Genomic DNA, 13,539 nt, shown 5'->3' with positions numbered 1-13,539 from the left:
ATAAAAGTAAAATGGCCAACAGAGACGACTATTTCAGGAGTTTCTCACCATAGTGGAAGGAGAATGTACTTTGAGGTCAAGTAAAATTGATTTTGAATCCTTGCTCTGCCACGTGCTGGCAGGATATCCTTCCACAAGCCACTTAATATTTCTGAACCTCAGTTTCATTATTTATACAATTAGAAAAATAACACCTAGCAAAGGAGCTAATTTATATAAAAACACATAATGGGGATTCAATACATGTTAGCTTTTATTTATAGTATTACAGCAGCATTAATGTTATATACAGTATAAATAAACATTGAAAATTGGATAATTTATGTGGTCGTCAAAAACACATCACACAAAAGTTAGCCAAATACACCCTGCACCATATATGTGCAAGGCTAGTTCACTTAATGTTTTCACTTATTTATTCTTTTATATTCTTAATAGATTAATGTGTTTTGGTAGTTTATAATATGGCATGTCTTTTGAAATAATTATGAAGTTTACTAATCATAGTAGTAAGTATTTCTTATAGTGTTTTTTATAGTGGAATCATGATTCAGTGTAAAAATACTAAGATTATTGTAGTAAATTAATTATAAGTACATATTTTGTAATCAAATCATAAATGCAAACCACTGATATTATTTTATTAATATTTTTTCTGTTTATAAAAGCAATACATATTCATTGTATAAAATTGGGTAAATAGAGAAAAGTGCAAAGAAGAAAATAGCTGCCATAAATTAATGACAAACTGGGAAAAACATTTGCAACTTGTGACAAAGTGTTGCTATCTCTAGGAGAAAATTACTCTTATAAATCAATTTAAAAAGACAAATATCCCAATATAAAAATGAGTAAAGGTAATGGATAAGAAATTCTATCAAAGTAATATAGTAGCCATAGAAATTCAAATCAAAACAGCAATTATATACATTTTTTTAACTTCCGGGCTAGTAAAGACTACAAAGAGATAATGGAAAGTGTTGGTGAGGGTGTGGGAAACCTGAGCTCTTAAACATTGGAGGGTACTTTGAAAATATCAAAAAGTCTAGCAATTTCCCTTCTAGGATAGCATTCTACCGGGCCAATAGCACAAAGACGCATGTACAATGATGTGTATTGCAGTATGGTTTACAATAGTGAATATTTATAAAATCAATCTAAATACCTAGCAATATTACATTAACCAAGTTATGGTATATTCATAGAACAGAAGTTGTTAAACCTGAAGATTGCAAGTGTATATTTGTTTAACAATAGAGTCACGCACGCATCACGTAATGACGGAGACACATTCTGAGAAATGTGTCATTAGGCAATTGCACCATTGTGAGAACGTTATAAAGTGTACTTACACAAACCTAGATGGTATAGCTTGCTACACACCAAGGGTATATGGTACTAATCTTATGGGACCGCCATCGTATATGTGGTCCATCTTTGACTGAAACGTTGTTATGCAGTGCATGACTGTGCTATGAGCATTTTCCAATGTCATTAAATATCCTACCTTCAGTATGCTTCCAATTTTTCACTATTGTAAATTAATATATGATGAATGTCATTGCATATAAACTTTGTACATATCTATGATTATTTTTTAGGATAAATTCCTGGAAGTGGATTTACTAGGTCAAGGGGTATAAATATTTTTAGGGTTCTTGCTACAGATTAATTGGATGGGTTTTGAGGAGGAGAGGAGCAATAATATAATTCTGTTATCAAAGTTCCTAGATATTTATGAAATACAAGTCCTGATCATCTCTGACTTTATACTTTAGTTACTTTTTCTTTTATTGAATCTTTTTTTGTTTAAATTTGTATAGGCCTTGGTTCTATGACAAATGAGAATACAATTTATCACATATAAACTGTTTTTTCTTGTTTTTTTTTTGTTAGGAACTTCTCCATAATATAATTTTTTATTCTTCCAGACGTGGGTTGGCAATAAGAGAAGAAAAATGAGTAGTAAGAATTCTGAATCAGGAGCAGCAACAACAGGAACTGTTTCTGGTACCTCTTTGGCAGCTCCAGACATTACAGTCAGAAATGTGGTTAATATTGCTCGACCCTCAAGCCAACAGTCTTCTTGGACATCTGCCAATAATGATGTCATTGTAACTGGTATATACAGTCCAGCCAGTTCTTCAAGCAGGCAAGGGACAACCCAACATACAAATACACAAATTACAGAAACACATAAAATCCCTATTCAGAAAACGGCCAGTAAAAATGATACTGAGTTTCAGTTGCATATTCCTGTTCAAAGACAAGTAGCACACTGTAAAAATGCCTCTCTGCTCTTAGGTGAAAAAACAATTATTTTGTCAAGACAGACAAGTGTGCTGAATGCTGGGAACTCAGTATACAATCACACAAAGAAAAACTATGGAAGCTCTTCAATGCAAGCCTCTGAGATGGTGGTACCTCAAAAGCCATCTGTGTGCCACCGACCTTGCAAAATTGAACCAGTTGGAATTCAAAGGTTATATAAGCCTGAACACACGGGTCTAGCATCGCATAATTTATGCGGGCAAAAGCCACCTCTTAGAGACCCTTACTGTAGAACACAAAACTTGGAAATCCGTGAAGTATTTTCATTAGCAGTTAGTGATTACCCCCAGAGAATTCTGAGAGGAAATGCTCCACAGAAGCCTAGTTCAGCAGAAGGAACTTGTTTGTCCATTGCAATGGAGACTGGAGATGTTGATGATGAGTATGCCAGAGAGGAAGAGTTGGCATTGATGGGAGCACAGATACCAAGCTACTCAAGATTTTATGAAAGTGGCAGTTCCCTTCGAGCTGAGAACCAAAGTACAGCTTTGCCCGGACCAGGAAGAAATATGCCAAATTCACAAATGGTGAATATTAGAGACTTGTCAGACAATGTACTGTATCAAAACAGAGACTACCACTTAACACCACGGACCTCATTACATACTGCGTCTACTACAATATACAGTAATACAAATCCATCACGGAGTAATTTGTCTTCACATTTTGCATCATCAAACCAGTTGAGGTTATCACAAAACCAAAACAATTACCAGGTAATGTGTAAGTTTATTTTATAAAGGTTTTTAAAAAGCTTTGTTTCATGTAAAAAGTTGTGTTTGTATCCAGTTAGACTTGAGACTTGGGTCACTTAACTCATATTTTGAAGTAATTTGAGATTTAGAGTAATTTGAAGAATCTTGTACTTTCTTTGTTATGTTTAAAAATGGTGAGTTTTTTTTTCATGGAATATAATCATTTTTATAATATGATAGCTTTCTCATGACATTTAAAATGATTTTGTTCAGAAAACAGTAGCCTTATGGGAAGCATGGCATTTCCCATCACTAAAATAGGACTAAATTGGCTTGACTCATCCCCTCAAACATAGATTATTCCTGTAATGATTTTTACTTGCAGTTTGGGGCGATGTCACTAGATGATTGGTGCTTTCCCTGGGTACATAGCCAGGCAAGTCAATTATTTCTCTAGGTGACAATGGCTGAGAAGTCAGAGCCTGTGGTAATTCAGCCAACTGCTTTTTATAAAAGTAAATGCTTTGTTAAAACATTAAGTGGAACATTAATCAAATAGTTTTTAAAAATGTTTATAGGGAAGAGACATATTCAGAGTAAGAAGTAAAGCAATTTTACGCCTGTGCATAAAATAGGTGTTATTTCTTTACTGTTTCACATATTCAATTGTTCATGTATGCTTCAAATAATTTCAACGTTAAGGTATAAGCCTACCTCAGGACATCTCTTAAGGCCATAAATCTTCTCTCTGAAAATTCTGCTTCAGAGAATTTGAATAGCAGGGCATGGATGTTTGCCATTTTTTCTTGCAACTAGCTAGGCCCTTTAATTTGTTCAACCACAATATTTAAGTTTTACCTGGATTTCAGATGCTTCCAGTGTTCTCAACCAATATAAAGAACCAACTTCCCTTAGCTCTCTCTATCTTACAGCTCCCTGCTTCAAAATAAAAAGCAATAACAAAGTATAGGAATTATCCCTCTGGCATCTAGCCCTAACAGAAGAGGACTCCATTGTCACCGTTAGTCATTTTTTATTGAGAATCTACTCATTTTCTTGTGTTTGCTCTTTCCTAAGGCATGCTTAAAGTAACATTGGATCATACCATTAAGATTTTCCCCAACACTCTCTTTCATTCACCTACTCTTTTGTACTTCTTTACCCTTTCATTGTTGTTCTTAATAATAGTAATAACAATAGCAGTTACCATTTGTTGATGGCCTTCCATGTACCAGGCACCTTCAGTCACTTTATATACCTGGTCTCATTTAATCTTCATGGTCATCTGGACATACAGTAGTCCTCCCTTTCTGTGGTTTTAGTTACCCCAGTCAACCACAGTCCAAAAGTATTAAATAGAAACTTCCAGGAATAAATAATTTATAAGTTTTAAATTGCATGCTGTTCTCAGTAGCATGATAAAATCTCACTCCATCCCACTCTGTCCCACCCAGGAGGTGAGTCATCCCTTTGTGTAGCACATCCATGCTGTATATGCTACCTGACCATTAGTCACTTAGTAGCCATCTCAGTTATCAGATCGACTGTCATGGTACCACAGTGCATGTGTTCAACTAACCCTTATTTTACTTAAGAATGGCCCCAAAGCACAAGAGTAGTGACGCTGGCAGTTCAGATATGCCAAAGAGAAGCTGTAAAGTGCTTCCTTTACTTGAAGAAGTGAAAGTTCTCAACTTAATAAGAAAAAAAATCATATGCTGAAGTTGCTAAGATCTATTGTAACTTTTATTACAGTATATTGTTATAATTGTTATATTTTATTATTAGTTGTTTTTAATCTCTTACTGTGATTAATTTATAAGTTAAACTTTATCATAGGTATGTATGTACTATAGGAAAAACCATGGTATGTATAGGGTTTGGTACTATCCACAGTTTCAGGCATGTACTGGGTGTCTTGGAACGTATCGCCCCTGGATAAGGGAAGACTACTGTATAGGCATTTTATACATATTTTAATAACCTGTCCAAGATCACACAGCCAGTACATGACAGAACCAGGATTCCAACTCAGAAATATATCACGTGTTTTTTTTTTCTGCTTTACCATACAGCCTAATGATTTCAACCATATTAGAATATTTGAAGACCTGACAGTGCAGAGTATAATTTTTAATTTTTCATAAGCTGACCACTCCCTTGATGATAATTTAACCTATGGTTTTACGTTTCTGGAGTCTCTCTTTTCCTGACAGAACTTTTAAAAGAATTAAATTTGTTTTATATGAAAGAACCTTTTAAATGGAATAAAACAACTTTTTTTTGGAATAGTAATCTCTTCAAAGAAAAGCAGTTTGACATAACAATTTAGAGCATGGGCTTAGAGCCTGATAGATCTGGGTTCAGATCTAGGCTCTACCACTTTCTACTTGATTGACCTCAGGCAAGTGACATAACCTCTCTGTGTAGCGGTTTCCTCGTTTGTATAATGTCATTAATAATATTTTTCAGAAATGCTGTGACATGAAATGACACAATATGTACAAGGTTCCTTGTACATTCCCTGGCACATAAATTTTCTTTTGCTTATAACCTCATAGTTGGAAAGTTAATGAAACTCTGCCTATCCAGGTCTTCTTTACATTTCATTTCAAGTAAAATATTACAGAGCCCACAATTGTCACAGGTTAGTTGAGGAAGAAATAGCTGTGGTGCTGACTGAGATAAGACTGGAATTCAGCTATCAACCTCACCATAATCTACGTATTAAAAGCCCATGTATTTCTATTTGCATTATACCAGACCTCCTTCAACTTGGCCTAAGACACTATGGTAGAGAGTGTTTGCAGAGAACCCTCGGGGCATCACTTTGCCCCACTTTCTTTTAATAGTTGAGATTTGGGGAAACCAAGGCAACCTGGGGAAGTGTAGTCCATGAAGATTAATGCCTTAGTCCATTTGGGCTGCTATAAAAAAAAATACCATAGACTGGGTGGTTTAAACAACAAACATTTATTTCTCACAGTTCTGGAGGTGGGGAACCCCGAGATCAAGGTGTTGGCAGATTCTGTGTCTTGTGAAGGCCTGCTTCCTAATTCATAGATGGCTATCTTCTCACTGTGTCCTCATATGGCAGAAGGGGCAAGAAAGGTCTCTGGGGTCTCTTTTGTATTGGAACTAATCTCATTCATGAGGGCTCCATCTTTATGAGCTAATCACCTCCCAAAAGCCCCACCTCCAAATACCATCACATTGGAGATTAAGTTTCAACATATGAATTCTGCTGGGACACAAACATTCAATCCATGCTAGTTATCCTCCAAGGTTTTGATGCAGCTCTATTACCAAGCTGTATTACTGTTAGATCAGGACTTAGAAAAATAGAACCTATGACCATCATGGCAACTTTCTAGCGATGAAACTATAAGCAAGCAAGCAATTCTCTTTAGTTTCTGACCCTGGGACTATAGAAGAGAAATATCTGCCTCTTCTTTATGTTACACCAGGTATCTTCAAGCTGAAGTCCTATTCCTGGAGGATAATCTAGTTTCAAGCTATCTAGGAGAATGAATACAAATTCAGGAAATACTAGAAGATGCTAGGAAGTTGAAATCAGCTCTGTTTTGGAGCCACTTGGGAATACCATATTAAGAGTTGAAGTGGTCAGGAGGTGGCTATACCAGGATACTATAGCTCAGTTCTATTTCAAAAACTCTCTAGGCTAACCTCACTCCTTTAAGGTAAGATTGTAACCATATTGGTCTCCAAAGTGCCATTCACTTTTCATATTAACTCTACATCAGACCATCTATTTATCATAAGAGTGCTGTGATGGTTAAGGATTAATAATTGATGATCATCTATATAAAGAAATTGGAGCATTTTGGAAGACAAGTACTATAAACACAGGATTTTTATTGCAATTATTATTTATTTTTATTGAGGTAACATTGGCTTCTAATATTATATAAATTTCAGCTGTACATCATTGTATTTTGACTTCTGTGTAGAATACGTCTTGTCCACCACCCAAAGGCTAATTACCATCCATCACCATACACATGTGCCCAGTCACCCCTTTCACTGTCCTGCCTCCCGCCTTGCATTCTGGTAACCACCAGTCTAATCTCTGTATCTACATGCTTGTTTATTGTTGTTATTTTTATCTTCTATTTATGAGTGAGATCATATGGTATTTGACTTTCTCAGTCTGACTTATTTCGCTTAGCATAACACCCTCAAGGTCCATCCATGTTGTCACAAATGGCAAGATTTCATCTTTTTTATGGCTGAGTAGTATTCCATTGTGTATATATACCAAATCTTCTTTATCCATTTGTCCCTTGATGGGCACTTAGGTTGCTTCCAAGTCTTGGCTATTGTGAATAACGCTGCAGTGAACATATGGGTGCATATATCTTTATGCATTTCTATTTTCCTGTTCTTTGGATAAATACTCAGCAGTGGGCATTCTTGTCTGGTTCCTGTTTTCAAAGGCATAACTTTCAGTTTTTCTCCATTGAGAATGATATTATCTATGGGTTTGCCGTATATGGCCTCTATTATTTTGAGGTATTTTCCTTCTATATCCCTTTTATGCAGAGTTTTGATGATAAATGGCTGCTGTATATTGTCAAATGCTTTCTCTGCATCTATTGAGATGGTCATGTGATTTTTATTCTTCATTTTATTAATTTGGTATATCACATTGGTTTATTTGCAGATGTGGAACCATCCTACATCCCTGGAATAAATCCAACTTGATCATGATTTATGATATTTTTAATGTATTATATTCAATTTGCAAGTATTTTGTTGATGAATTTTTTTTGTTTTTTTGGTGAGGAAGATTGGCCCTGAACTAATGTCTGTTGCCAATCTTCCTCTTTTTGCTTGAGGAAGATTGTCCTTGAGCTAACATCTGTGCCAATCTTCCTCTGTTTTGTATGTGGGATGCTGTCACAGCATGGCTTGATGAGTGGTGTATAGGTCTGTGCCCAGGATCCAAACCCATGAATGCTGGGCTGCAAAAGCAGAGCACGTGAAGTTAACCACTACGCCACCAGGCCAGGCCCTTGTTGACGGTTTTTGCATCTGTGTTCAATAGTGATATTGGCCTGTAATTTTCTTTTTTCATGTTGTCTTTGTCTGGTTTTGGTATCAGGGTAATATTTTCCTCATGGAATGAGTTAGGAAGCTTCCCTCATCTTGAATTTTTTGGAAGAATTTGAGAAGGCTAGGTATTAAGTCTTCTTTGAATGTTTGGTAGAATTCACTAGGGAAGATTTCTGGTACTGAACTTTTGTTTTTTGGGAGTGTTTTGATTACCATTTTGATCTCCTTACTGCTGATTGGTGTATTCAAATTCTCTATTTCTCCTTGATTTGGTTTTGGAAGGTTGTATGATTCTAAAAATTTGTCCATTTCTTCCAGATTATCCAATTTGTTGGTCTACAGCTTATCATAATATTCTCTTATAATCCTTTGTATTTCTGAGGTGTCCATTGTAATTTCCCTTCTTTCTTTTCTCATATTATTTATTTGAGCCTTCTCTCTTCTTTTGTCTTGGTGAGTCTATCTAAATGTTTGTTACTTTGTTTATCTTTTCAAAGAACCAGCTCTTAGTTTCATTGATCTTTTCTGTTGTTTTTTAGTCTCTATTTCATTTATTTCTGCTCTAATTTTTATGACTTCTTTCCTTCTTTGTTTGTTCTTCTTTTTCTAGTTCCATTAGGTGCAATGTTTATTTGAGACTTTTCTTGTTTCTCGAGGTAGACCTGTATTGGTATAAACTTCCTCTAAGTGCCACTTTTGCTGTATTCCATAAATTTTGGCATGTTGTATTTTTATTTTCATTTTTATCCAGTATTTTTTGATTTACCCTTTGATTTCTTCATTGAGCCAGTAGTTGTTCAGTAGCATTTTGTTTAATCTACACTTATTTGTGGCTTTTCCAGTTTTCTTCTTGTACTTGACTTCTAGTTCCATACCGTTGTGATCAGAAAAGATGCTTGGTATTATTTTAATCTTCTTAAACTTATTGAGACTTGTTTTGTGGCCTAATATGGGGTCTGTCCTGGAGAATGTTCCGTGTGCATTTGAAAAGAATGTGTATTCTGCAGTTTTTGGATGGAATGTTCTGTATATATCTAAGTCCATCTGGTCTAATGTGTCATTTAAGGCCAGTGCTTCCTTATTGATCTTCTGTTTAAATGATCTATCCATGGATGTAAGTGGAGTGTTAAAGTCCTCTACTATTTTGTGTTACTCTCTTTTTCTCCTCTTATGTCTGTTAATAATTGCTTTATATATTTAGGTGTTCCTATGTTGGGTGCATAGATATTTACAAGTGTTATATCCTCTTGTTGCATTGTTCCCTTTATCATTATGCAGTGCCCTTCTTTGTGTCTTTTTTGAGTTTTTCTTTTATAGTCTATTTTGTCCAAGATAAGTATTGCTTCCTCAGCTTTCTTTTCATTGCCATTTGCATGGAGTATCTTTTTCCATCCCTTCACTTTCAGTTTGTGAGTGTCTTTAGGTCCAAAGTGTGTCTCTTGTATGCAGCATATATAGGGGTCTTGCTTTTGTATCCATTCAGCCGCCCTATGTCTCTTGATTGGAGTATTTAGTCCATTGACATTTAAAGTAGCTATTGATAAGTATGTACTTATTACCATTTTCTTATGTTTTTTCTGGATGTTTTGGTAGTTCTTCTCTGTTCATTTCTTCTTCTCTTGCTCTCTTCCTTTGTGGTTTGATGGCTTTCTTTAGTATTATGTTTGGGTTCCTTTCTCTTAACTTTTTGTTGTTTATTATAGGTTTCTGGTTTTTGATTACCATTGGGTTCATACATAATAACCTTTGTAAATAGCAATACATATTAAGTTGATGGTCTCTTAAGTTTGACCTCTTACTAAAAGCCCTACACTTTTACTCCCCTCCTCTTGCATTTTATGTTTTTGGTGTCATATTTAACCTCTTTTTTTGGTGTGTGTATCCCTTTACCTTTTATCATGGAAACAGATAATTTTAGTACTTTTGCCTTTTGACCTTCATTCTAGCTTTATAAGTAGTGGAATCACTAACTTTACTAAGTATTTGCTTTTAACAGTGATTTTTTTCTTTGATAATTTTCTTGTTCCTATTTGTGGTGTTGTATTTTCCACTTAAATAAGTCCCTGTAACATTTCTTGTAAGGCTGGTTTAGGGATGATAAACTCCTATAGCTTTTGTGTGTCCGGAAAACTCTTTATCTCTCCTTCTATTCTGAATGATAACCTTGCTGGCTAGAGTATTCTTGGCTGTAGGTTTTTTTCTTTCAGCACTTTGAATATATTGTGTCACTCCCTTCTAGGTCATAAGTTTACTGCTGAAAAGTCAGCTGATTGCCTTATGAGGTTTCCTTTGTAACTTGTTGCTTTTCTCTTGCAGCTTTTAAGATTATCTCTTTATATTTAGTTCTTGACATTTTAATTATGATGTGTCTTGGTGTGGTCCTCTTTGGGGTCATCTTGTTTGCTGCTCTCTGTGCTTCCCGTACCTGGATGTCTGTTTCCTTCCTTAGGTTAGGGAAATAGTCAGCTATTATTTCTTCAAATAGGTTCTCTGCCCCTTTGTCTCTCTCTTCTCCTTCTGGGACACATATAATATGGATGTTAGTATGCTTTATATTTTCCCAGAGGGCCCTTAGAGTGTCCTGGCTCTTATTATTGTCTTTTCTTTTTTGTGTTCGGCTTGGATGATTTCCTCTGCTCTTTCATCCAGATAACTGACCCATTCTTCAGTGTCATCTCATCTGCTGTTGATTCCCTCTAGTGAAATTTTCATTTCCATTATTGTATTCTTCATTTCTGATTGGTTCTTTTTTGTATTTTCAAAATCTTTGTTAATGTTCTCACTGTGTTCATCTATTCTTCTCCCAAGAGCAGTGAGCATCCTTATTACTATTTAGTTTGTACTCTTTATTAAGTAGATTGTTTATCTCTGTTTCATTTAGTTCTTTTTCTGAGGATTTGTCTTGTCCCTTTATTTGGAACATCTTCCATTATCTCCTCATTTTTCCTACTTCTCTGTGCTTATATCCACGTATTAGGTAGATCAGCTATGTCTCCCAATCTTGTGGATGTGGCCTTATGTAAGAGATGCCTTATAAGGCCCAGCAATGTGCTTCTGTCTCGTCACCAGTTCCAAATGTTCCAGGAGTGTTCCCTGTGTGAGCTACCTGTGCCCTTCTGTTGTGGCAGGGCTGCTCTTACTGTGGGTGCACGTGTTGGTTTGTCTGGCCCCTGGGCTGTCTTGTTGTAAGTGTCACCTGTGTGTGGCTGCTGCAGTCACTTTAGTCACTTTATTTGTGGGGCAAGCCCCGGCACAGCAGCAGCTGGCTGTGAGGTCTAATAGCACACACCTGCTGCTGTTTTACTGTTAAGTGAGTCAGGCCCCCAGCGTGGCTGGTTGCTAGGCTCAGGGGCTCACAATTGCTGTATGCCTCTGGCCTGTGAGGCTGTCGTCCACTCTCAGGAGCGTAGCTGGTGGGCCAGCCCCAGGTATGGCAGCACACAGTTGTTTCAGGGGTTGGAAATTTGGGCAGATCCCCTGTGTGTCTGTTTCAAATGGCCGGTGGCAGAAGTCTGCTGTAGCCGATAAGCCCCACCACCCACGGGACCACACACCCTCCAATGCAGTCTTTCCCTGTGCACTCGCCCCACTCCACTGAGGCAGACACACTCAGCTGGCTGCAGAAGTCCCACATGCCCTACCAACGCAGGCCCACTTGTTCCCCAAGGGCTTGCTGGTGGGCAGGGTCAGTCCCTAGGGTGGGCTGCCTGTTAGGGCTTAGCTGGATTAAATTATTGCTTTAGTGGGCAGGGCAAATCCCTGTGCTGACAGGCTAGAGGAAGAAATCTAATTTCGTCTGCCAGTGTCTGTGTCAGCATGCCTATACTAGGTCACAATAATGGCTGCTGCCAGTGTCTCAATCCCTGGGAAGGTGGGCACAGCCACTTCTTGCCTCTCTGAGATGTGCCTAGAGCAATTCAAGTGAGTCTCTTTTACCAAAGGGCAATGCACTTTTATTTCTGGTGATTTTGTGTTGGTTCCTGGAACGGGTGAATCTGTGCATGGGCCCTATAAGAGCAGGCTTTTTTTTTCTTATGTTAGACAGCTTTTCTGGGAGTATTTCCCATTGGTTTTAATAGCTAGCAAAGCCAGGCAATATGGCACTCATCCCAATTGTGCTGAATTCAAAGGCTGCCTATTTTGGCATAGTCCTCCTGCTCAGATCCCCAGCTCCTGCAGGAAATGCTTTGTACCTTAAGATTGCTCCTGGCCATGAAGTGCCGCAGCTAGAATGTGGTTTTTTTCCTCAACAGAAAGGTATTTCTACCTCTTCCACCTCCATCAGTGTTGTCCCTTGTTGTGGGGGTTCTTTTTATCCAGATTACAGTTCTCTCTCAGAGGTAATTGTTTCACAGGTAATTGTAAATTTTTTGTGCCCGTGGAGGAGGTTAGTTCAGAGTCCTCTTACGCTGCCATCTTTCCAGCAATCACTCTCATTGAGGTTTTGATTTGCACTTTACTAATAGCTAATGATGTTAACCCTCCTTTCATTTGCTTCTTGATTATTTGAGTATTTTATTTGGAGAAATGTCTATTAAGATAATTTGTCCATTTTTAAAATTGGTTATTTGTTTTTTTCTCTTTTTGAGTTGTAAGTTTTCTGTTCATTATATATTCTCTGTGCTAGACCTTATCAAATACATGACTTTCAAATATTTTCTCCCCCTCCATATGTTGTCTTTTCACTTTCTTGAGGATGTTGTTTATACACTAACATTTTTAATTTTGATGTTCAATTTATCTATTTTTTCTATTGTCACTTGTGCTTTTGGTGTTGTATCTAAGAAACTGTTACCTAAGCCAAAGTAATGAAGATTGACTCCTATGTTTTCTTCTAAGTGTTTTATATTTGTCTCTCTTACATGTAGGCCTTTCATCTGTTTTGAGATAGTTTTTGTGTATGGTGTGAGGTAGGAGTTCACCTTAATTCTTTTGCATATGGATATCCAGTTGTTCCATCGCAATTTGTTGAAAAGACTATACATTCCCCATTGAATGGTCTTGTCATCCTTCTCAAATTCAATTGATCACATATAAGTGTTTATTTCTGGACTGTCAGTTCTTTTCCATTGATATATGTGTCTATCCTTATGCTAATACCACACTATTTTGATTATTTTACCTTTGTGGTAAGCTTTGAAATAAGGAAGTGTGAGTCCTCCAACTATGTTGAATAGGATTAGTAAGACCTGATATCTTTTTCTTCTTCTTGATCTTAGATGAAAAATATTCAGTCGCTCACAATTAAGTATGATGTTACCTGTGGGTTTTTTTCAGAAGCTCTTTGTCAGGATGAGAAAGTTCCCTTTTATTCCTGGTTTGTTGAGTGCTTTTATCATGAAAGGGTGTTGGATTTTTGTCAAATGCTATTTCTGCATCTAATGAGGTAGTCAGGTACATTTTTTTCCTTTTTTTCTATTAATATGGAGTATTACAT

General features: G+C 36.7%; 1 protein-coding gene across 7 annotated transcripts in view; it reads left to right on the top strand.

Moving 5' to 3' along the window:
- Nucleotides 1-13,539, top strand: part of HDX (highly divergent homeobox) — a 180,598-nt gene that overhangs the window by 26,731 nt on the left and 140,328 nt on the right. For 6 of the 7 annotated variants that reach the window (XM_058536267.1, XM_058536269.1, XM_058536263.1 and 3 more), the window contains one exon: nt 1,932-3,047. In XM_058536267.1, the coding sequence (XP_058392250.1) occupies nt 1,932-3,047 (1,116 nt within the window). Of the gene's footprint in view, nt 1-1,896; nt 3,048-13,539 lie in introns of all 7 variants that reach the window. The other variant, XM_058536268.1, reaches the window with a different exon arrangement.

The sequence above is a fragment of the Diceros bicornis genome, chromosome X (assembly GCF_020826845.1).
Source record: "Diceros bicornis minor isolate mBicDic1 chromosome X, mDicBic1.mat.cur, whole genome shotgun sequence".
NCBI lineage: Eukaryota > Metazoa > Chordata > Mammalia > Perissodactyla > Rhinocerotidae > Diceros > Diceros bicornis.
Note: the sequence above shows the minus strand (reverse complement) of the source record. Positions and strands in the feature narration are given on the sequence as shown.